General features: G+C 37.4%; 1 protein-coding gene across 1 annotated transcript in view; it reads left to right on the top strand.

The window, feature by feature from the left end:
* The window catches only part of LOC149837476 (uncharacterized), a 31741-nt gene extending 6069 nt beyond the window's left edge, over window positions 1–25672 (top strand). The window contains exons 6-15 of the mRNA XM_090007391.1: window positions 468–514; window positions 1163–1255; window positions 1367–1457; window positions 23002–23050; window positions 23453–23569; window positions 23666–23813; window positions 23901–23993; window positions 24076–24144; window positions 25316–25358; window positions 25457–25672. Of these exons, the coding sequence (XP_089863517.1) occupies window positions 468–514; window positions 1163–1255; window positions 1367–1457; window positions 23002–23050; window positions 23453–23569; window positions 23666–23813; window positions 23901–23993; window positions 24076–24144; window positions 25316–25358; window positions 25457–25557 (851 nt within the window). The 3' untranslated portion in view covers window positions 25558–25672. The remainder of the gene's footprint in view (window positions 1–467; window positions 515–1162; window positions 1256–1366; window positions 1458–23001; window positions 23051–23452; window positions 23570–23665; window positions 23814–23900; window positions 23994–24075; window positions 24145–25315; window positions 25359–25456) is intronic.
* Window positions 25673–26117: the final 445 nt, after the last annotated feature.

Here is a 26117-nt window from a genome sequence, read left to right as displayed (position 1 = left end):
ATTATTATATATATATAAATACATTTTTCATTTCTTTCTTTTCTGTAATTTTTTTCCTTAATTTTTATTTTTTGTCTTTATGTCATCTAGTTCAGTTTGAACTAGAATGACTGTTGCTAGTCAAGTCATGTCCAGACTTGACTAGCAATAGAGCTGTTGGACTGACGCAGTCCAACAACTCTTAATAGAGTTGTTGGACTGTGCCCAACAGCTCTATTGAGTCCTCTTTCAGCTGTGTATATAAAGGGGTGCAGCCCCTCTTGTATTTAACTTCAATGCTTCTTAAGCAATTGGTTTTTCATATCAATAAAGAATACATTTTTATTTTGTTTCCAGTTATACCCTTTTTAAGGGTTATGCTTTAGTGTCATTCTTGACACTTGCCCTTGTTAGATCCCCATTTCATTTCAACTTCTTCTCTATCTTATATTCACAAACTTATGGTTATTTGTCATTGATGACTGCAGCGGCTCATAAAAGATATGGTGGTATGGGAACAATTCTAGTGATCAAGGTAAGCTAGCTGTTAACTGCAATAAGTGCTCTTACCTTTTGGTGCAAAGTTCCAGATTACAATTTCTAGACACGCAAGAGGGTTGCAGTAATTGAATTGAGAAGCATGATCAAAACTCTAAATAGGGCAGGCGTGCAAGTGTGTATATGTGTATGTGTGTGTTCCTTGTAAACTAGAAGGCGTCTACCTGCCAAATCTTGATGGGGAAGAAAGAAAAGCTTGATGGATCTGTGAAGAAGTGTGCAGGATTCCAGCGATTAAAAGATTAAATAGCATACCTTTAATCAGAATGAAGATTGATTTTCTATCAGCTTGGCAGTACATATACATGGTGTGAGCAGTCCTTGACTCTATCCTGGAGTCAGAGCTCAGCTCTGCCATCAGCTTAGACTTGGTTGAATTCTTAAACACCAAGTTGGATTGTTAAATGTGGGGGCAAGAAAAGATGTATCAATTGCTTGACTCAAAACCTATATTGAAAAGTTTTTCTATTTGCTTGCTGTATTACCACTGTCTGGATCGTGGCATGAGCAATGCTACATATGGTCTCTGAAGTGTGTTAACTCCGGTTTTTGTTTTATGAATTACTGTTGTAAAATTTCCTTGTGTCCAAGCGACTGTACTATGGTAGTTGTCAATTATATGCAGGTATCTAGTGAGTCAGCCAACCAGTTTGGTGAGTTAGTGGCAGATCCAGCGACCAATGAACTATTGCACTACACAGAGAAACCTGAGACTTTTGTATGTAAAAATTAGATGTAAAAATTACTCAACTTTACTGTTAAAATTTATATGAATGAAGTTATTCATGCTTATTTCAATTTCTGATGGTCACTCTTTTGTTTTCTATAGGTCAGTGATCTAATAAATTGTGGTGTTTATATTTTTACACCTGAAGTTTTTACAGCCATCCAAGATGTTTCTACCCTACGAAGAGACAGAGGTCGGTTAAATTGATTTGCTTGAGTTTGGTTTTGCTTTCATAAAGGTTGCAAATTTGCCAAATTGTGAAAAGTGATGTGTCTACAGGTATATATATGCACAAACATGCATACATATCAACAAATCTTTTGCATGAAATTTCCAGAAAGAGAATGTCTTGGGTGTTGCTCTAATCATTGTCTTTCCTGCAAAAGAGTTGCTAAGTTTAGAAAATTAGAAGAAGATGAATAAGAAAAAGAAATTATTCCCATTTAATTGCAACTTTGAGAATGTCTGAAGAGAACCTAATGAAATTAGTCATCAGTATCATATTAAGTTATTATTATGTAATTTTCAACTCTTGCAAGCAGTTTGAAATGTCAATGAAGTCTCACTTCACAATAGCATCAAACAAGTTTCAAAATCTTGGAAATGTTTGCTAGGATGGCATTTGCTCTTGTGAATTTCACAGTTTAGATGCATTGTGTATTTCAATAAGGGAAAGGAGATGAGTCTGTTACATAGCCTGTTTAGGGGTTCTGAGCCACAACATTCTAAGAGTGTGTTTGTTAAAATACATGTATTCACGTACGTACGTACGTATGTATGTATATCCAATCATACCTGATAAAGGGTATTTCTGTAATTCTGCTCAATAGGAGCATTTTAGTCTTTATTTTCCTTCTTCTTTTTCCTTTTTCTTATTTTTATTTTTCTTTTCTTAATTGTAAATGCAATTAATGCATAAGCATTGGGGGTCCCAACTAAGAGTGGTTGGACCCCCAACGGTCATAAATATGACCGTTGGGGGCCCAACGACTCCTTGTTGGGCCCCCCAATGCCCCTCTCTCACTCTTTTGCTTATAAATAGAGGGGTAAACCCCTTTGTAATGTGTGGCTTTTTCAAACCTCTTTTGCTTTATAAGATTCTTTTTTTTAGCAAGCCCTTGTTGGCTTTGTATTTGTCCATTGTGGACTTGTTCTTTGCATCTTGTTTGTGAATGTCCATTGTAGGACATTATGTTTATTTTCGCTTATTTCATTACATGGCATCATAGCAAGGTTGTGCTGGGCATGAATTAAAGCCATTGAAGATCATACTTGTGTTTCCTTGTAAGTTGGCATCTCTCTTCTAGCTTCTCCTATCTCTAGTTTCACCATGGAAGGTGAACAAAAGATTGACCTCACCTTCAAGGTAAATGGTACCAATTACTTGGTATGGGCATCCGCTATGGAAAACAACCTCAAAGGCAAAAAGCTTTTGGGCTATGTGATGGGCACTATTCCGGAACCTCAACTACAACTCCACCAAAATGGAAGGAGGCCAAGAAAAAACATTGGAAGGAGCATGAATTAAAGCCATTGAAGATCATCAATTTTTTATTGAAGATTGGGAAAGTAAGCATGCAAAAATACTTGCATGGTTTATGAATAACGTGGAGCTAAAAATTTGTGCAAATATTGCCAAATTTCGCAAAGCTAACGAGGCATGGTTCTTCATGAAAGGTATGTACACTCAAAAGGACCTCACTAGACAATTTTTTCTCCAAGAAAAGATTCACACCATTAAACAAGGGGACATGAGTGTCCGTGACTACTTTAGCTCTCTTAGTCCCTTATGGGATGAGCTATCCCTCTTAGAACTCAAATGGGTAGATAGTGAGGATGTTGAACTTAGAAGGCAACAAATGGAAAAAGAACACTTTTTCTAATTTTTTCATGGGCTTAGACCTGAGTATGAGCAAGTTAGATCTTCTCTCCTCCATAGATCTAAGCTTTTTTCCCTAGAAAATGCGGTTGCCGAAATATGCCAAGAAGAAACTCGTCTTGGCATGGTAAAAGGGGGAGATGAAGTCTTAGTCATTTCCAAACCTGAAAATCATGTTAAGACTTATAAGCCTCCTCATTTTTGGAGGCAAAATGGCTATAATGGTTACTAAAAAAAAGCCATATGTCATCATTGTCAAGAACCGGGGCACATAAGGCCCAATTGCCCAAAGATAAATGAAGCTCCCAAGCCAAGAGTTGCTTCCATTGAAGAAAGCACACCAAGGAAGATTAAACAAAAGAAAGGATTTCTTGTCTCTTGCTCAACTATCTGAGGCACTTCAATTGTTGCTCAAATCTCCATCTACTTCGGGTGCCACCATTGCCTCATCTTCTCCTCCAAGTATGTCCTCTTGGATCCTTGATTCTGGGGCTTCCTTTCATATGACACCTCATAAGAATGGGTTATCTGACTTATGTCCTAATTCAAAAACCTCTTATGTTTCAACTGTTGATGGCACATCTCTACAAGTCAAAAGTTTTGGAACTTTAAGTTTTTCCAAAAATTTCTTTGTGCCAAATGTGAGGGTGGTACCTCAACGAAATTTAAATCTTCTTTTCGTTTCTTAAATATGTGATCATAGATGTGAAATCTCCTTCTCAACTAAGGATTGCTCTATACAGAATCTTCAGTCCGGAAAGCAGATTGGGCAAGACCATATGAGGGGAGATCTCTATTACATGAGCCACTTGAAACTTCCCACCAACTTTTTTTGTAACTATGTCCAAGATAAAAATATTGAAACTTGGCACCAAAGACTTGACATCTAAGTTTCTCAAAAATATACTCTTTTCCTTTTGGAAAGAAATTTTGTAATGAGAAACATTTTGTTTGCAAAAACTATATTTTTGGAAAGATGAAATCTACTCCTTTTTCAAATAGAACTTTTGTGTCCAAAAGACCATTTGAGTTAGTTCATTCGGATGTTTGGGGCCCTTCTCTGGTCATATCGAAAGGTGGATACTCCTATTATGTTACCTTCATTGATGATTTTACTAGATATGTATGAATTTATTTTCTTAACTTAAAATCAGATGTCTTTTTGCCTTTTTTAAGAAATTTCATATGATTGTCAAAATTCAATTTTTAAGTAATATCTCTATACTTAGATCCGATTTGGGTGGAGAGTACTTATCAAATGAATTTCAAAATTATTTAGAAACAAATGGAATTTGCCATCAAAAATCATGTCCAAGAACTCCTCAACAAAATGGTCTAGCCGAAAGAAAACATAGACATATTTTGGAAACCACTAGGAGACTTCTTATTTCTAAAGAAATTCCAAAAAGTTATTGGACCGAAGTCGCTTTAACATCAACTTACTTGATAAATAGAATGATATCTTCATCCTTACAAAATACATCTCCATATGAAAAACTATTTGAAAGAACACTTGATTTTAATAGATTAAGAATTTTTTGGTGCAAATGTTTTGTTCTTTCACATAAAAGAGATAAATTATCTCCAAGGGCTATTGAATGTGTATTCTTAGGCTATGGAGAAAATAAAAAAGGATTTAGATGTTTCGACCTCAAAAGTAACAAATTGTATGTTTCTAAGGACGCAACCTTCTTAGAAAATGAAAATGGGTTTGAGAAAACTAAAAATATTGATGAAAGTGAATATGCTTTCTTGTTTGATCTTCTTCCTCACGAAGGAGTGACTCCTCAATAAGAGGTGATTTCTAATGATAATTTGTTGAATGACCAAGAGGACATTCCTCTTAACAATGTTGAAAATGAAAATGAGAATGATGTCATTGATAGTAGACCAATTCAAACCTATGTTCGGCATGGTCAACAAGTTCCCATAAATGCTTTGGAAAAATACTTCCAAGGTTCCAACATAGAAGAAACCTGTTTGAGAAGATCCGGTCGAGTCTCCAATCCTCCTAATAGGTTTGTTTCATATGAGTCTCTAACACCAAAATATAGGTCATGCCTAATTGTGTTACACTCATTCTATGAACCATCTCATTATAATGAAGCCAAAAATATTTTCTAGTGGATCAAAAGCCCTGAACTTAGAACTTAGTGCCCTTGAAAAGGCAAAAACTTAGGAAATAACCTCATTACCTAGTGGAAAGAAATCTATTGGATGTAGATGGGTCTACAAAGTCAAAACTAAGAGCGATGGATCATTGGAACACTACAAAGCTCGACTGGTAGCAAAATGATACGCTCAAGAATACGATATTGACTATGAGGAAACTTTCACTCCCGTATCTAGAATGACTAGTGTTAGGATTCTTATTGTTGTTGCTTCTGTTAAAAAATGACCTATTTATCAATTAGATGTTAAGAATGCATTCTTAAATGGAGAACTAAATGAAGAGGTTTACATGGATCCTCTGCCAGGAGTATGTATTGGTAATAATAAAATTCTTAAACTTAACAAAGCTTTATATGGATTAAAACAAGCTTCAAAGGCTTGGCATGATAAATTTAGTAACGTAATGACAAGTTTAAATTTTCGCTCATGTTATATTGACACTGCTTTGTTTGTGAAAAGTGCAGGTGTAATAACCTCATTTTTTTAATTATTATTTACTTAAATTTTACTGTAAAAACATATATATATTTTAAATTGGGCTTGGGATCCGTATTTCGGATCCAGGATCCATATATAAACGTGCATATAATAAAGGTATATACACAACGAACTCGAGGATCCACAGTTGGATCCATTTGGATCTAAATTGTGGATCCACATCACAAGGGGGTGGCGCAGATCCAACTCAAAGGGCTTTCGGGTTTCGGGTCCGGACCCGGGCCGTGCCCTGTAGAAAAAAAATATATATAAAAGGGATTTTAAGTGAGGGGCTTAAGAAGGCCCGATAAAACAGAAAAAAAATGAAAGTTAGGGTTCAACGTGAACCCTAACTGATAGCGCATGGGAGGGGGTGGGCCGAAGCACAGCCGCCGGGGAGGGAGTAAGGGCCTCCTCCCTTTTCGGGAGGCCACCCTCCTACTAAAGGGGGTCCTGAATCCCTCTTCCTCCCTCACTCTCCTCTGCCTCTCATCTCTTCTCTCTCTCTGCCTTCTCCTCCCTATCTCCCCGTCTCTGTCTTCTCGCCTCCCTCCCTCTTTCACTCTCTCGGTCTCCCCTTCCTCCTCTCGACTCCTCGCGCGACCTACCCACGGCAGTCACCTCTCCCTTCTCTCGTCGGAAGAAGCAGTGGCGACACCGACAGAACTTCCCTTTCGTGGCAGCAGCCCCCATCTCGCCAGAAAAAAGGTAGGGGTTACTGTTTTTTTTTCTTGTTTTGGTGTGTCAGGTGTCCGGGCATTGATGGGGTTACGGTGAGGCTCTAAATCGATTGAAAAAAAAAGAGGGTTTTCGAATAATGAAAGGGGGATTTGGGGGTTTATTAAATCTAAATGGGTTCGGGTTTCGGATAGTAGGGTTTTACTATGATTTTGTGTGTGTATCGTGTTCCAAAGTTTGCATTGTGTCTCAAATCAAGGAGTTTCAAAAATTTTGAGGAGTTTCCATAAGGATACAACGATGGTCCTTTTGTGTAAAGAAATCAAATAAATTTTGGGGATTTTCGGTTCAAGGTAGGAGTTTCACTGTGGTTGTGTAAAAAATATATATATATATAAGGGATTTTAAGTGAGGGGCTTAAGAAGGCCCGATAAAACAGAAAAAAAAAAATGAAAGTTAGGGTTCAACGTGAACCCTAATTGATAGCGCATGGGAGGGGGTGGGCCGAAGCACAGCCACCGGGGAGCGAGTAATGGCCTCCTCCCTTTTCGGGAGGCCACCCTCCTACTAAAGGGGGTCCCGAATCCCGCTTCCTCCCTCACTCTCCTCTGCCTCTCATCTCTCCTCTCTCTCTGCCTTCTCCTCCCTATCTCCCCGTCTCTGTCTTCTCGCCTCCCTCCCTCTTTCACTCTCTCGGTCTCCCTTTCCTCCTCTCGACTCCTCACGCGACCCACCCACGACAATCACCTCTCCCTTCTCTCGTCGGAAGAAGCAGTGGCGACACCGGCAGAACTTCCCTTTCGCGGCAGCAGCCCCCATCTCGCCAGAAAAAGGTAGGGGTTACTGTTTTTTTCTTGTTTTGGTGTGTCAGGTGTCCGAGCATTGATGGGGTTACGGTGAGGCTCTAAATTGATTGAAAAAAAGAGGGTTTTCGAATAATGAAAGGGGGATTTGGGGGTTTATTAAATCTAAATGGGTTCAGGTTTCAGATAGTAGGGTTTTACTATGATTTTGTGTGTGTATCGTGTTCCAAAGTTTGCATTGTGTCTCAAATCAAGGAGTTTCAAAAATTTTGAGGAGTTTCCATAAGGATACAACGATGGTCCTTTCGTGTAAAGAAATCAAATAAATTTTGGGGATTTTCGGTTCAAGGTAGGAGTTTCACTGTGGTTGTTGTGTATTTTGTTCCAAATTATGCAATGTTTGTGCTATAACATCTTCGTGTGACCAAATTTGGGTAAATCCCCGAAAATCTTTTGGTCTTGTGCGCAGTGTGTTCACAGACCACTTGATATGCGGGTTTTTGACCTATCTATCTAGTTTGGAAAAATTTAATTGACCAGCGTGGTTACTGTTTTGAAGAATGTATCTAATGATTTATATATATATATATATATATATATATATATATATATATATATCAGTGGATTGTTAGAGTAGGATTTTTCTGTTGCGTTCTATTCTCGTATTTGAGGTTTTGATCTGTGCAGAAACCATGGTTTTTGAAAGGGTTCTGTGTTACGTTTCACCCAGAATTCCTGATTAGATGAATAAGATTAATATTTTTTTGGTCGGTTTATCTTACTACATTTTGTTTACATATATCCTCGTGAAATCGATGGTACCAGGAGATGAGTCTATCATATTGTTGTGAAAGAACAGATAGTTGTCAAATCTATTTATACAACATGACAATTGGTATACAGGGTATTGGTTGCGATTTGAAAAAAGAAAGAAAGAAAGAGAAGACAGCCTTGATTCGATTATTTGTTTATTTATATCTAATCTGTTTCGAAGGTCTTGGAGTTCTAATTTCAAACTCGTGTTCACACATATTACTCTCTTGTTTTTTATAGCTATATATATATAAATCCGGTGATGAAATTAGGGGTCTGTCTAAATTGTGGTACCCTTTATCGATTTTCAACCTTATGATTGAACCTTATGTTGGTTGATTTGTTCATATTGAAAATGGTGAATCGGTTGTAATAAATGTTTATTCATTGTATAAGCAGCCAATTTTTATTGGGAACAGCCCTGAAAAGGGTATTCCTAGAAGTATTCTTAAAATTTGATACTCAGTTATAGATGATTTGGATGATGATAATATGTATCGAAAAATAAAATAAAATACCAATGTGATCTTAATAACAAGTATGTTATGTTTATATTGAATTGGTTGAGTTACCACGAGTCAACTCGAATGTAACTGGTGTGAAAGTTTGATTTCTATTCTGTAATATTTAGTCATGAAAGTATAGATCTGGAAAAAAAAAGAAAATGGGTTTATTACCATGTGAATGGTCTGCATTTTTCTTAAACTGCATAATTTCTTAAACTACACATTCTCTGATGATAAATGCATATTTAGCTGCATGGTAAAATGATATTCAATTTTATATACTAAGCTGCATAATTTAGTATGTTCAAATGCATATTTCTTAAAATGTTCAAAATGCCCATTAAGTGTATATTTTTTAAAATGTTCAAATGCGAATGTGTTGGGAGAAAGGTATATAGTTGTATTACCAAATCTCTAAGATTACACTGCATGCTCAATAAAGGACACCAACAGTGTCTCTGCTTGTTTGGCAGAGCTTTTAGTGCATGCCACCATGTGTTGGGATGTCACAAGTCAAAACCTAATGGTACGTTGTGGCAATTTGCTATTGAGGAATAAATAAATAATAATAATGATGATGAATAATGATCTGGTAACCGAACCTATGGGTCGGTTTGTTGTGGACATATGAGTGTCAAGCTAATGTGTTGAGGGTCATGCATAGACCATCGAAATTATGATGTGAATTCACATGAAAATGAGAATATAATGTTGTGTGTCCAACTGGTTTAAAGGCACCGGGGCATCGGTGCTTGCCGGTTTAAAGGTACCGAAGCACTCTGAGTAATAACCATAACATTGATGAGAAACATAAATTTAAATTTTGTGGCCTGACTGGTTTAAAGACACCGGGGCATTCGTGTTTGACTGGTTTAAAGGCACCAGATCACTCTGAGTGAGTTTGTACAATCAAATATGAAAAGAATTGGGATGTGTATGCCTTAAAATGACTAAGGTTGGGAGTCTACTACTATGATAGTAGGAGGTAGTTGGGGAAATGCCCCTATACTTTGGGTAATTTAAATAAATGAAAAGATTAACCCACTCAGATTCGGGCTTACCTTGAAGAGGGTAGGTGGTACAAAACTCTAGGGACATGTGTTTTACTGTTTCGAGCTAAAGTGACTCGTTGGTCCCCAGTCCTCGGAGTTGGGGGGACCCAGACTACCAATGTGTCCTAGGTGGTAGCTCTTTGTTCTTCTGCAGAAGTTAGGGATGCATCCTATTTTGGTTTTGGCCTTTGGGAGGTTCTCTCGGTCACTGGTCGCTCCCTAAGGATTTACAGTTTCGGCTAAAACGTTTGGGTTAATAAAACATCCATGAATAATAAACCCTTAAATGTTCTCTTCCGTTACGGGTGATTTGGCCCATGTGTACCCACGGGATAAGAAAAGATAAATACTAATTAGAACATTTTAGGTATTCACTAAGTAGAATTACTAGATTTGCAGTTTCACAGTTAAACAATCATTTCAGACGGTATCTCTTTACTTTTAGCATACTTTAAAAATTGTAACATAATTGAATCTTGTTGTTGTGTATCTATTAGCTAAATGTTATCCATGTTAATGTTGTGGTTGGTAGCTAAATGATATACATGTTACTGTTGTTGTATAGTTTCTTTACTTGATCCTGTATATGTTGAAAATCACACACGGCACCCACATCACATATTTGACACATGATATACCTGAAAGAAAATTTACAGTAACTCCTACTTAGAGAGTTGTAATCTAATTCCTATAAATTTACTATTTTTCAGGTAAAGAATAGGGTTTATGAGCGGCTGCGGGATGAAGCATCGGATTGAGATTTTTGGATTTACTGTTCTCGGGATTGTTTGGGTTCATTGTAATTTATTTGTTCATGTCATTTAAAACTCTGATGTTAATTTTCATCGATATTGGAATGAAATGAATGGTTTGGTTCGCTCTCCACTGTAATGTTCCGGGATGTTTAACCCTATAGTATTTATTGTTTCCACTGTTATAAAAAAAATTCTTCTAACAATATGGGTTAAAATTTTGGGGCGTTACAGTAAGATCTTCAGTAGTTATTCTCATGCTTTATGTTAATGATATGATCATCACTGGAAGTGATGAGCAGGGAATTAATGATATTAAGAAGGTTTTGAAAGAAAATTTTGACATGTCTAATCTTGGTTTCTTAAGATATTTTTTAGGTATTGAAGTGGCGTACTCTCTCAGACGGTAGATTCCTCAGATGAAACTTGCAGTTAACATTTGTTCAAAGTCTGGCATCACAAATGACAAAAAGACAGAAATCCCTGAAGTTATCAATGCAAAGTTGAGGCTGCAAGATGGAACTCTTCTTGAAGATCCCACTCCCTACCGCCAACTTGTTGGGTCTTTGACATACTTATCAATCACTCGGCCAGACATAGCTCATGCAGTTCACTCAGTCAGTCAGTTTCAACATGCACCTACAACAGTACACATGAGTGCAGTCTTAAGAATCATCAGATACATTGAAAATACTATAACTAAGGGAGTTTTTCTTTTCTCATCTTCATCACTTGATCTAATTGCTTATACTGATGCTGATTGGGGAGGAAATCCTAATGATAAAGTCTCAACTATTGGTTTCTGTGTATTCTTAGGTTTCTATGATTTTCTGGAGATGCAAGAAGCAGCACAAAGTATCATTATCCTCAATGGAAGCTGAATATCGTGCAATAGTCACTACAACCATGTAGCTTGTGTGGCTTTGGAGTTTCCTCGAGCATAATCATCTCTACACCTTCGAAGATGTGTTGTGACAATAAAAGCGCAATTTATATCGCAAGCAACCACACCTTCCATGAGCGTACTAAACATATTGAGATGGACTGCCACTATATTCGTAATGAATATCTAAGAGGAACTGTAGCATTGTCGTACGTTACATCTGAGTACCAGTTGGCGGACTTCTTCACCAAAGCTCTTGCTGCTCCTCGATTCATCTTTCTTCTCAACAAGCTTTTGGTCATGTCCCCATAAAACTTGAGGAAGGGTGTTAAAACCAGAGTTGCCAGTCGAGGAAGCGGGAGCGGGAAGCGATACGGGAAGCGGAAGCGGGAAGCGAGGCACTTTAAAAATTTTAGGAAGCGGGAAGTGTGGGACCACTTAGGAGCGAACCGGGAAGCGTCTCGGAAGCGACATAGGAAGCGAACCGGAAGCGACCTAAGAAGCTATAAATTTCTAAATTGTAAATTATAAGCTACAAAGTTCTAAACTCTAAGTCTAACCTTAAAATTAACATAATCCACTACTTTACTTCATCATGCAAGATTCAAAATAAAAGTATACCAAAAAAATATTATTAGACCATGACAAAAAAGTAACATAAAAGTTTTTAAGTTGGACTACTCCAACTACATCATCAAAAAAACAATTAATAATTCAAGAGTTCATTAATTTGTCATCTTTCTCTTCCCCTTCAAGTCAGCAATAGATCGTGAACTTTCTGCATCATCACGTGCTTCTTGTTCTCCACGACCATGTCTTCTGCTCCTTCCTTCATTTCTTATAATGAATACCTTAAAAAATTAAAATGTTCAAAAACCATAATTTAAAATATAAAAAACACAATATCAACATACCTTGCCTAGGTCTCTTGCTAAAGAAACGATCAATCCGACCTTGAGGAACTGATGGTCGCTCTTGTATATCTGCAGTTCTACTAGCTCTGTTGGATTGATTTGTATCATCTTCAACTTCATTTGTACGTATGATTATTGGAGGTAATGGAGCTCTTGGTTGTGCATCTTTATGTTTGGATTTGGAAATAGTGCTTGATTGTTGTGCACTATCATCCAAATCTCTCCATCGCATATCCTCTAATCTCAACGTATTTTCTTCTACAATAAGAAGTTCTGGATTGATATCCCATTTTCGACTAGGCCCTTCTTTGTAGCGATCGTTGCACCTTTTATAACAAGAATATAAAATATGAATGCTAATAAACAATCAATGATAGAAAAAGAGAAAAAAAATACCAAAACAAAAGTACAACACAGTTTAATTATACCTGTCAATCAATCGAAGATTGGAATGAATATACACTGAGGTATCAGCACGATCTTCATTGAGTCTATTTCTTTTAACATTGTGAATGTAACTATAGGTGCTCCACACTCTTTCTGCAGAAGATGTGCTAATAGGTTGAGATAAAACTTTAATGGCTAATGCTCTCAACTCAGGTGTATCACCACCATAAAAACGTCACCAATTAAGCACCGACATTGTAGGATTCAGTGCATCTATTCTTGCTGCATTTCGGCTAAATCTTCCAATTCTTGATGCAAAAGCCATAAGTTGTGACCTATAAAGTGTAGATAGCTCTTCATTTCCAGAAGATATGACTTCAAGCGCGAGCATTGCACCGTCTAAGATATCATTATCCTTTTCTGCAAAAAAAAATGTTTAGTAACTATAACAAGAAAATGTAAATGAAATAATAAAATAATTAAATCATTAAACTTTATTAAATAGATAGAATAAAATTTTTACCAGGAGAAACTCGTTTGACCCCTCCTGCTGGGATTTTGAGATACTCTGACTCGTAATATTTTGGAGTAAGCATGTGGGCTAGACTATGGAGAGGCACATTCATTCTATCCCATCTATTTGAGACAATCTTATGAATCTTTTCATATAAATCTGGTTGTCCTTTTATATTGTCTTTGATTTCCCCCAACATGTTGTCTATGCCTTCATACACTTCACCAATTATAGGGTTTTCCTGATCACAAAATTTAATCATCTTATAGATGGGTTTTGTAATCAATAATGCTAAACGTACAGAATCCCAATATTCTTCATCAAGAACAGTTGTTTCTGTTGTAACAGCCCTTTTTTTTATAGTGTCATCCGTGCATGATTGCTTCCAATCGCTCCATCTATCTGAAATTACTGTGAGTCTTAAGCTCTCCCTCACATCAAGCAAGTGTTTCAAAGTAGTATAATGTGAAGCAAACCTTGTTTTTACAATCTTTATTAATTCTAATTTTTCATTACTTCTAAAGATTGCTAGTGCTTTTGAATGATTTGTAATATACTTCATGATTTCTTTACTCTGCAAATATGTTTCTCCCAACCAATGAAACTCATGTGTCAAATCCTTGAAGATCAAATTAAGTGTGTGCACAACACAAGGTGACCAAAAAATATACTTGTACGTTTGTTTTAATTCTTCACCTGCTAACTTGCAATTTGCTGCATTGTCTGTAATCACTTGCACTACATTAGAAGGCCCCACAAGTTTAAATCCCGTCTTCAAAAACTCGACAATGTTTGCAACTGACTGTTGCACATTAGAAAAATCGCTTGCATATAAGAACATCGAGCCAAAACAGTTTGAGGCAAGTATATTTATCAAGTGTTTGTTCTTGATATTTGTCCAACCGTATGAGACAATGGAAACTCCTCAAACTTTTCTCGAAATTCATTTAACTCCCTGTGAACACACTTTTTCTCACTGTCAAGCAACGTTGTTCGCGCTTTTTCATATGATGGGGGTTTATATCCAGGCACTTTACTAACTGCAAATATCATTGTAATGAAATAAGCGGAAGAAACCAAGAATGCTAAAGCATTCACTATGTCCCACACGGACAAATGCAACAAGCACAAGAGAGAAAATCCACTAAGGGATATACAAAGGGCCTTATAAAAAGGCTACACACATGAAAAATAATATCACTATTATTGAAGAGGAGCTCTCAAGAGCAATACAACATACATGGGGGGTTCCCCCTATTTATAAGAAGAGGAGACCAAAGGGGCTCCCAATAGAGTCGTTGGGAGCCCCCAACGGTTGTGACCGTTGGGGGCCCCAACGACTCCATTGTGGGGCCCCTTTTCGGTATCCAAAAAATACAAAAATAAAAATAAAAATAAAAATAAAAAATAGTGAAATACGAGAAACAAAATAAGTACCCCTATGGGGTACTTTGTGAAATGACCATAATACCCCTATCGGGTATTATGGTATTATTACATATGTTTTAACACCCCCCCCTCAAACTTTACGGGGGAATGACCGAAAGTTTGCCAAGGAGGAACAAGAAGCGAGGAGCAGGCAGGGCTTTGGTGAAGAAATCAGCAAGTTGATATTCTGAAGTGACATATGGCAGTGTTACTGTCCCACGAAGATATTCATCACGTACATAATGACAATCCATTTCAATATGTTTCGTCCTCTCATGGAAAGTGTGGTTGCTGGCAATGTAGATAGCACTTTTGTTGTCGCAACAAAGCTTCGAAGCCCTGGTAATTTCGACTCCCATATCTTGAAGAAGACTTCGAAGCCACACCAGCTCCATTGTAGTGGTTGCCATAGCCCTGTATTCTGCTTCAGTAGAAGACAATGAGACTTTCTGCTGTTTCTTGCACCTCCAAGCAATTAGCGAATCTCCTAGGAATACACAAAAGCCAGTAGTTGAGATTCGATCATTTGGGTTTCCTCCCCAGTCAGCATCAGTATAAGCTAGTAAATCTAAGGAAGAGATTGAGGATAGGAATAGCCCTTTAGTCAAAGTATTTTTAATATATCGAATGATCCGGAGCACAGCACTCATATGCACAGATGTAGGAGCATGCTGAAATTGGCTTGCAGAGTGCACAGCATGAGCAATATCGGGCCTGGTGATAGTCAGATAGGTGAGGGAGCCTATGAGTTGCCTGTAGGGCGTAGGATCGTCCAGCAGAACTCCATCCTCCAGTCGTAGTTTAGCATTGATAACCTCAGGAGTCTCCACCTTTTTATCATCTGAAATCCCAGATTTGGAGCATATGTCTGCAGCAAGCTTCATCTGTGACAGTATATACCCTCGAGGAGAGTATGCAACTTCTATGCCAAGAAAGTACCTGAGAAAACCCATATCAGACATATCAAAATTATGTTTTAACATATTTTTAACTTTAAGAATACCGCTTTCATCATTGCCAGTGATGATCATATCATCAACATAAAGCAGAAGGATGATGATACTATTACCTGCATTTTTAACAAAAAGAGCAGTGTCAGTATAACATGAGCGAAATCCCAATTGTAACATGATAGCACTAAATCTATCATACCAAGCCTTAGGGGCTTGTTTAAGACCATATAAGGCTTTTAATAACCGAAGGGTTTGACCTTGGTTAACATTGATTCCCGGCGGAGGATCCATATATACTTCTTCATTCAACTGACCATTAAGAAAGGCATTTTTAACATCTAATTGGAATATAGGTCATTTCTTAGATGATGCTACCGCAATTAAAGTTCTAACGCTTGTCATGCGAGCTACGGGAGCAAAAGTCTCCTCATAATCGATGCCATATTCTTGTGAGTATCCCTTAGCAACTAATCTAGCTTTATAGCGCTCTAGGGAACCATCACTTTTTGTTTTGACTTTGTAGACCCATCGACATCCTATAGCTTTCTTATTTGGAGGAAGGTGAACTATTTCCCAAGTTTTAGCTTTATTTAAAGCATCTAGTTCAACTTTCATTGCTTCAACCCAATGAGGTATACTTTTTGCTTGATTATAATGGGAGGGTTCATAGTAAGAATGCAAGGCTATTAGACAAGCTCTATATTTAGGTGAAAGAGTTTTATATGAGACAAACCTATTAGGTGGGATTGATTCTCTAGAAGAACGCCTAAGGGAGGTTTCTTCTAGGGGTTCATTAAGCCGCAAGAATTTTTCTAAAGCACTAATAGGTTGGGCTTCCTCACGCCGAGTGTATACTTGGAGATTGTCACCATTAGTTGGTGATACATCATCATCATGAGAATCATGAGTATTTTCTAAAATTTCCGGATGACTCAAAGAGTCATCATTTGAATCTTCTAAAAGATCATTGATAAACATATAATCAATTTCATTTGATTTTTCCAATATGTCAAATCCATTTTCATCTTCTAAAAAGGTTACATCTTTGGAGACAAATAACTTATTGTTTTTATGATCAAAGCATCTATAGCCTTTTTGATTTTCACCATATCCTAAAAATACACATTCTATTGCTTTAGGTGACAATTTATCTCTTTTATGTAAAAGAACAAAGCATTTACACCCAAAAATCCGAAGACGATTGTAGTCGGGTGTCATATTAAAAAGTTTTTCATAAGGAGAGATATTATTCAATTTTGAAGATGGCATCCTATTGATTAAATAGGTGGAGGTTAACACGGCTTCGGCCCAAAAATTTTTAGGAATATTTTTAGAAATGAGTAAGGATCTAGTGGTTTCCAAAATATGCCTATGTTTTCTTTCCGCTAGACCGTTTTGTTGAGGAGTTCTTGGGCAAGATTTTTGATGACAAATGCCATGTTGTTTTAGATATGCTTGAAAATCATTTGATAAGTATTCTCCACCCGAATCGGATCTAAGAATGGATATTTGACTTTGAAATTGATTTTGAATTTTTGCATGGAATTCTTTAAAGAAGTTAAAAACTTCCGATTTAAAGTTAAGAAAATAAATCCATACATATCTAGTATAATCATCAATAAAAGTAACATAATATGAATAACCACCTTTAGATAGAACCGGTGATGGCCCCCAAACATCGGAATGCACCAATTCAAAAGGTCTTGTTGTCACAAAGGATCTAATAGGAAAAGGAGTAGACTTCATTTTGCCAAAAATGCAATCTTTGCAATTGATATCTTTTTCTTTACAAAACTTGTGTCCAAAAGGAAAAAGATACATTTTAGAGTAACTTGGATGTCCAAGCCTTTTATGCCAAGTTTCAATATTTTTGTCTTGGACATAAGTACAAAATGAGGTATTTGGAAGCATTAAATTATCCATAAAATAAAGGTCTCCCTTCCTATGGCCTTGCCCAATCCGCTTCCCGGACCGGAGATCCTGCACAAAGCACCCTTGGGATGAGAAAGATATTTCACATCCATGGTCGGCTATTTGAGAAACGGAAAAGAGGTTAAGATTTAATTTTGGAACTATTCTAACTTTTGGAACAAGGAAATTTTGAACATTTTTAGAATCAAGAGTTCCAACACCATTTATTTTAAGAAAAGTTCCATCGGCCGTAGAGACACAAGACATTTTTGAATTGGTGTGCACATTGGTTAATGCATTTTCATGAGGGGTCATGTGAAAAGAAGCTCCGGAATCTAAAATCCAAGAGTACGTACCGGGAGGTGATGATGAGGCAATGGCGGCACCGGAGGTGGAAGAAGTGACCTTTAAGATTTGTTGAAGAGCCAAGGAGATTTGTCCAAGAGTGTCTTTGAGATCCCCGTTCTTGCCGTCATCTTCTTTGGTGGTGGATTCTTCAACGGAAGCCACCTTTGGCTTGAATGCCCCATTTAGCTTTGGGCAAACGGGTTTAATATGTCCCGGCTCATAACAATGGTGACATATAATCATTTTTCTTCCACCACTCCCTTGCTTACCAAAATGAGGTGGTTTGTATGTTTTAACATGATTGCCGGGTTTAGATACGGCAAGAACTTCCTCTATGCTTTTACCCATGCTATGCCTAGTCTCTTCTTGAGTAATCTCGGCAATAGCTTCTTCTAAGGGAGGAAACGTGGATCTATGGAGAAGTGAGGATCTCACTTGTTCAAATTCGGGACGAAGCCCAAATAAAAATTGGAACAATCTATCTTGTTCCATTTGTTTTTGTCTTAGAACCACATCCTCCATAGATACCCATTTAGGCTCTAAAAGAGCCAATTCATCCCACAAAGGATTTAGAGCACTATAGTAATCTTGTATGCTCATGTCGCCTTGTTTTGTGGGTCTTATTTTTTCTTGCAAGAAATAAGCTCTTGCAAGATCCTTTTGGGTAAACATACCCTTCATAAAAAACCAAGCTTCATTTGCCCGGCGGAATTTTGCAATATTTGCACATACCTTAAGTTCGACATTATTCATAAACCATGCAAGGATTTTTGCATGGTTGCTCTCCCAATCTTCCATTTGATGATTATAATCTTCAATGGCCTTGAGACGAGCATCGCCTTCAAGTGCTTTCTCTTGATCTCCTTCCATCTTTGTGAGCTTAAGTTGGGGTTCCGGAACGGTTCCCATTACATAACCCCAAAGCTTCTTGCCTTTGAGATTATTCTCCATTGCGGATGCCCACATCATGTAATTTTTTCCATTGAGTTTGAATGATAGATCGATCTTGACTTCCATTGCTACACAAGGAAGATGTGAGAAAGAAAGGAAGTAGAGAGAGACAAGATTTTACCTTTAGAAGATCAATTGGCTCTGATACCATGTAATGAAATAAGCGGAAGAAACCAAGAATGCTAAAGCATTCACTATGTCCCACACGGACAAATGCAACAAGCACAAGAGAGAAAATCCACTAAGGGATATACAAAGGGCCTTATAAAAAGGCTACACACATGAAAAATAATATCACTATTATTGAAGAGGAGCTCTCAAGAGCAATACAACATACATGGGGGGTTCCCCCTATTTATAAGAAGAGGAGACCAAAGGGGCTCCCAATAGAGTCGTTGGGAGCCCCCAACGGTCACATATGTGACCGTTGGGGGCCCCAACGACTCCATTGTGGGGCCCCTTTTCGGTATCCAAAAAATACAAAAATAAAAATAAAAATAAAAAATAGTGAAATACGAGAAACAAAATAAGTACCCCTATGGGGTACTTTGTGAAATGACCATAATACCCCTATCGGGTATTATGGTATTATTACATATGTTTTAACAATCATCTCTTCCCAATATGGTGATCGAAGCACATTGAATGGTATGCCATTTGCATACAAAAATTTGATAATTTTGTGATCTACATCATCTCTTTCTACCTTTTTAAAGGTATCACGAATATCAACTGTTTTTCGACTTCCACTAGATGATGTAGTCATACTAATAGGCTTCTTCGGAGTATCAATTCTTAATCTCCTCAACTCAAATGCACTTGATGAAACCTCCACTCGACGAACTTGCCTCTTAATTTTTTTTGCCAATTCTGCATTTTTTGCAACTACAGGGCAAAAGGCAATCCCAACACTTTGTCCCTTTGGAGATCCCATGAGATGTGCAAAAACTCGAGTATATGACCCATGATAAATTTTTTTGCAGTGCCTGCACATAAAAACTTGGGTTCCACCTTGCTTTCCTTGCCCACTCTTCTTTTGTTTCAATACATGGCGCCATAGCACTGTTGTTTTATGCATGCTAGGTGGTTCATCATCTTGGTCATCTTCAGAATAGTAGTCATATTCTTCTTCATCTTCCTCATCAAAACAATTTTCATTTCTGTCCTCAAACTCATATGAACAATCAGAAGACCTCTTGGTCTTGCCCTTTCTTGCATTATCCTTCCCAACACCACTAGACGATTCATGCTCCAAATTGTAAAAAGAATCATCATCGTCATCATAATTATCGTGATCATAGCTTGTGATGGTCATTAATGAAGCAAAGAACAGGCAAATATACCTGCATCATAAAAGTATAGGAATCATTTTAGAACACTTTAAAAAAAACTATTATTAACAGCAAAAGATGGAGAGTGGAATACGAAAACAAAAGATAAAAAAAAAAGACTCAAAGTGAACCATGAACGCCCCTTGCAATCGAATTCCCGTAAAATACCGTGGGGTTTACTAAACAACTTCAGTGTCAGCGCACATAAACTAATCATGCTCATTTCTTAAAATAATCCAGACAATATGTATCACATAGCTTCGCAGTCACAATCTAAATTTCAGAACTATGAAACCAATCAAATTTCCTTTTTCTAATAGCATTAACACCCGTAATGAATCCAGAGGAAAGCATCAAGCCTTAAAATTCAAGTTTAATCAAACTAAATCTCAAACAAACATGACAGTTGAAACTTGAAACACCACAAATTTAATTTAACCCAGGAAATCACAAATAGGTAGAAGCTTGATAAATCCAATCTAAAAAGAACTGCAGACTAGTTCTATTTATTCTTATCAGAATATGCCCATCAAATCAAATTTAACGAATCAGTACATGAATCAGCCAAGAGTCCAAGACTCAATGAATATAGCAAAATTTGTGAATCAACCAATTTTTTTTTTTGAGATAAAATAAAAAATGGCTACAATTATTAATAAAAATCTATTTCATACGGACAAATCGAACTATTTGCTGCAGTCAGGGCTGGGTACTGGGCTGGGCTACAAAAATGGATAAAAATCTATTTCATATGGAATCAGGGCTTGGCTAGGACTGGGCTTTTAAAAAATAAAAAATAAATAACTGTTTCGGGAGGCTATCGTAACAGTTATTTATTTATTTTTTTTAAAAGCCCAGTCCTAGCCGGCTAGCCCAGCCCTGATTCCATATGAAATAGATTTTTATTCATTTTTGTAGCCCAACCCAGTCCTACCCAGCCCTGACTGCAGCAAATAGTTCGATTTGTCCATATGAAATAGATTTTTATTAATAATTGTAGCCATTTTTTATTTTATGTCAAAAAAAAATTTTCGGGGACGCTGCCCCCGAAGTTCGGGGGCAGTGTTGTGAGAGGCGTACGCCTCATTACCTGAGGCGTACGCCTCAGAGGCGAAGCGAGGCGCTTCGCCTCATTGATTCAGTGCAGTGGCGTAGCTAGGATTCATGTGGGGGGGCAGTGTTGTGAGAGGCGTACGCCTCAGTACCTGAGGCATACGCCTCAGAGGCGAAGCGAGGCGTTGAGCCTGCACATTTACAACCTTGCTAAGCAATGGTGGAGGTCGTCGGACGTCAGTGGAAGAGAGAGGAACATACCTGAACAGAGACATTGCTCGATCGAGGTCTTCGGATGTCAACAAAGGAGGAGGTCGTCGATCGTCAGAGGTCGCCGATCGTCGGAGGTAGCAAATCGGCGTAGGTAGCAGATCGTCGGAGGTCGCCGATCGTTGGAGGTCGCAGATCGTCGGAGGTCGTCAGAGGTCGCCGGTCGCCGGTGGCCGAAAATGAGAGAGAGAGAGAGAGAGAGAGTCGGGTGAAAAAGAAAAACCCTGCCTTCGCCCTTAAGTTTTCATGATTTTTTTTAAAATGTTTGTTTTACCCTTATTCAGATTTTTTTTTTGTTTCTTGTTTTTCACGTGTAAATTTCGTTTTAAAAAAGGGTAAATTTGGTATTTCGTAAAGGCGTCCCCCTTTAAAGGGGGACGCGATTCCCTTTAAAGGGAAACACGTCCCTTTTTAAAGAGGGACGCGCCCCCCTTTAAAGGGGGACGCGTCCCCCTATAAAGAGAAGTGTGTCCCCCTTTAAAGGGGGACACACTTCTCTTTATATATTAATTTATATATATTAATTTATATATATTAATTTATATCCAATCATACCCGATAAAGGTTATTTATGTAATTCTGCTCAATAGGGGCATTTTAGTCTTTTATTTTCCTTTTTTTTCCTTTTTCTTATTTTTATTTTTCTTTTCTTAATTGTAAATGCAATTAATGCATAAGCATTGGGGGTCCCAACTAAGAGTCGTTGGACCCCCAACGGTCATAAATATGACAGTTGGGGGGCCAACGATTCCTTGTTGGGCCCCCCAATGCCCTCTCTCACTTTCTCTCTCTTTTGCTTATAAATAGAGGGGTAAACCCCTTTGTAATGTGTGGCTTTTCCAAGCCTCTTTTGCTTTATAAGATCCTTCTTTTTAGTAAGCCCTTGTTGGCTTTGTATTTGTCCATTGTGGACTTGTTCTTTGCATCTTGTTTGTGAATGTCCATTGTAGGACATTGTGTTTATTTCCGCTTATTTCATTAGTTAGTTGATGGAAGAAACACCCTTTGAATAATCTTCAATTTAGTGAAGTCATCCTCAATGACCTGAATGGAAGGGCCTTCGCCTTTGTGTAAAGAAACCGGAGGGAGAGAGAGAGAGAGAGAGAGAGAGAGAGAGAGAGAGAGAGAGAGAGAGAGAGAGACTTCATTGGTATCTGATGACCCATCAGTTGTTATTATTGAGCCTAGTGGTAGAGAAGAGAGACCTATGTTGATAGCAAGAAGAATAATAGCTTCATTAAACATGCGTGAGAGATCAATTCTGAGGGGCCAAATGACATGGATGGTAATGTTGCACTATCATAACTGAGAGGTCTTGGATTCAATCCAGCAGGGCCTATCCGCAGCCTATCAAATAGGGAGACCAATATTGATACCAAGTGATTTGGTGGCCCATGTTAATGTAAAGGACTTTTTCATTCATATAATGTTCGTACTTGATTTTTAATTATTCATTTACATTTCTTCCATTTTGCATTATTCTTTAAGTTTATATTGGAAATGATATTCTTTACCTTGCGAAATGGCAAGAACCCATTAATTTCTTTTCCTTATCTCATGAATTTTATTTTCTATTTCATAAACTTCTCTCTCTCTCTGTACTAACTTGCCCTAGATTTAATCTTCTGATTCACTTTTTAATACCATTGTGGTAATTTTCAGCTATCCTGCAGCGTCTATCTAGCTTTGAAGCCCTTCAGTCAGCAACTAAGTAAGAGTTTGGCTTATTGCTTGATTTTTCTTTTTATCTCAATACATAACTACTTTCAAATGCATCATGATAATATCAACAATATTCTGTTACTCTTGATAGATATGAGGCATGTTTTTGCTACTGCTAGTGCTTTTTTTATGCTGAGCAAGTAAAACATTTCTTGGAGACGAATTCTTTGTCTTTTATCTTTACTTTACATCACTCATAAAAGCCAGGAGTCATCTGGAGGTGGATGGACATCAGATGTTATTATATTTACTGATATAACTTGTTGAAAATTTTGCTGTATGCTTCAGTTACTTTTAAAATGAGATGAACATCCATTGTACTTGTTGAATTTTTAATTTTTTTTTGAACAAAGGGACCATATAAATGCTTACCTTTTAAAATCTTGCTCAGGACTCTTCCGATGGATTTTGTGAGGTTGGATCAGGATATTTTGTCACCATTAGCTGGAAAGAAGCAGCTGTACACGTATGAGACTTTGGACTTCTGGGAACAGATCAAAACACCAGGGTAAGCATGACTACGTAATGTTCCATTGCATACTAAATTCGAGGCATCACCTGTTGGACCGCATAATCAAATAGTTACTTGAACATATTTCTGTAGGATGTCCCTTAAATGCTCGGGTTTGTACCTCTGCCAGTTCAGGATCACTTGCCCCAATCTTTTGGCAAGTGGTTATGGCACTAGAAGTGCTACTATAATTGGTAATGTTTATATTCATCCTTCTGCAAAAGTTCACCCTACTGCAAAGGTAATCACCGCCACATGCCATGATGTATTACTTCACTTGACTTCCATTTTCTTCTGGAACTCACTTCCCTGACTTATTCGTGAACAGATTGGTCCAAATGTGTCAATATCTGCAAATGCTCGTATTGGAGCTGGTGCAAGGCTTAGCAGTTGTATCATTCTAGATGATGTTGATGTCAAGGTTGTTTTTAATTCTGTAATGGAGAGTGTATGAACGCCTATTCAGATGTTGATAATAACATGAATGATTGTTATATCCACAGGAACATGCATTAGTTATTCACGCTATTGTTGGTTGGAAGTCATCTATAGGAAGATGGTCACGAGTTCAGGTAAAATTTTCCTTGCCTGCCTTCTGTTTTTCACTTTTTCAATAATTACACCAAACTCTTGGTTCTCTTTTCTTCTCTTCCATCTTTCTGTTTCTGTTTTTCCTTTTCTTTTACTTTTTATTGTTTCTTCCTTTGTGGGATGGAGGGTTGTGTGCATGGTGGGGTGGCGTGGTTCTGGGGAGTAGGGGTGTGTGCTGGGTAACCTCTTGGCTCTTATCAATGCCACTCTTTTCTTTTCTTTTATTTATAACTTTTTCCTTTTGGCTTTCAAACATCTAAATCTGCCTTTGCTTTTGGTAATTATACTTGAAAATTTCCAAAAGTTATTAGACGACTCCTGTTAGTAAAAAGTAAAACCACCTAATGGATAGCTATATAAACTTGATCCTCTTGGAATTCCTAAATGTTGGATGGCTATATAAACATGATCAGATTGGTTCAGTTGACAGAAGGGTGGAAGATTCAGAAGTTGCTGTCCAACTGGTGTATGAAACCTGCAGTGTGACAGTTAGCTTTGCTAACTGGCGCTATTTTGGTGTCATTTTCGCATAACAGACACAATCCTGAAGATAAGTGCTTTGTTAAGCAAGTTGGTGTTATTGTGGCATGTGATCAATCTGCTGCTGAAATCTGTGATCATTTCACTTGACATGGCTGACCGGCCATCTCTGCTTTTAGTCATTTAAGATTAACCATTATCTTCTGAACAATGATTTTTTTTCTCTTTGGAAAACAATAAACATGTTTGCCTCTGCTCTCTACCAAGCCGCTGTATGAATTTTTAAGCTGATTACTTACATCAATTCATTAATTGCTCATTTGGTATGAATTCAAGCTGGTATAACTATGAGGCTGTGCTGCGGACACTCTGTTTGTGTTATATTTTTTAAGATTTTCTAATTGTTTTTCTATTTTATCATTTAAGAATGTATTATATATATTAAAACAATTGTTTTATGTTCTGTCCTGCTTTTCATAAAAGTCATGTATTTTCATCTTGAAACTGCATCGTATTTGTACCCATGTTGATATCCGTATCCCATAGGTATGAGGATCAAGCCAGCTGTTTTTTCCAATTATTTGTGCTGTGCATGTTCACTTGCATTTTAAATAGATAAATGTAGTTCATGAAATTGCTTGAACTAAATGTTAACCTTGCTAAATATTCCAGGGAGTGGAAGATTACAATTTAAAACTTGGGATAACAATACTTGGTAACTACTGAACTTTTTCTTATGCACTGGTGCTTGATTACGTGATCATTTGTACAAGATAATAAAAAAGCTTGACAGAGAGGCTGTTTCATATGCAGGGGAATCCGTGATTGTGGAAGATGAAGTGGTGATTGGCAACTGTATCGTGCTGCCTCATAAGACCCTAAATATGAGTCTACATGAGGAAATTATTTTATAAGGAAATAAATGCTCTTACAGGGCATAGCGCAGTTTTTTTTTTCAACCTTTTGGCGAACTGTATCAAATACTTTATAAGTTTAGCTTAAAGCCATCGTTCTTTCTTATTTCCTCAATGTATTTTCTTTCATTTGAACTGAAAAAGACACATTTTTTTATATTATACAAGTCTCATACCAGTCTCAATCAAACTTCAGTGCAGCATTGCTGATTTGTGGGAGGGTTGTGTGAGCACACGCTTGAGAGAGAGAGAGAGAGGAGGTAAAATAAATTACCAAAAACTAAGATTAATAACAAATCAAAACCAATTATAGCTAAAGGGTAAATCATACTAGTCTTTAACGTACAAAAATCTTGTATCTTCTTCTTGGATAACCAAGAAAAAAACTGTCTTGCTCAACGAGTCCATTGGTATAAAACCCCAGGTTCTCTTGCTCACCAGGGAGTACACCTAACTTCAGCCTTGCACAAAAGTCTATTTTTGTTAACCCTCTACAATGATCTTTCAAGTTAACATCCATCTAGCCCCAAGGGGTTTGGTATAGTGGTATTGGGTCTAGG

This window comes from Nuphar pumila, chromosome 5, assembly GCF_984573655.1.
Source record: "Nuphar pumila chromosome 5, dmNupPumi1.hap1.1, whole genome shotgun sequence".
In the NCBI taxonomy this organism is placed as follows: domain Eukaryota; kingdom Viridiplantae; phylum Streptophyta; class Magnoliopsida; order Nymphaeales; family Nymphaeaceae; genus Nuphar; species Nuphar pumila.
Note: the sequence above shows the minus strand (reverse complement) of the source record. Positions and strands in the feature narration are given on the sequence as shown.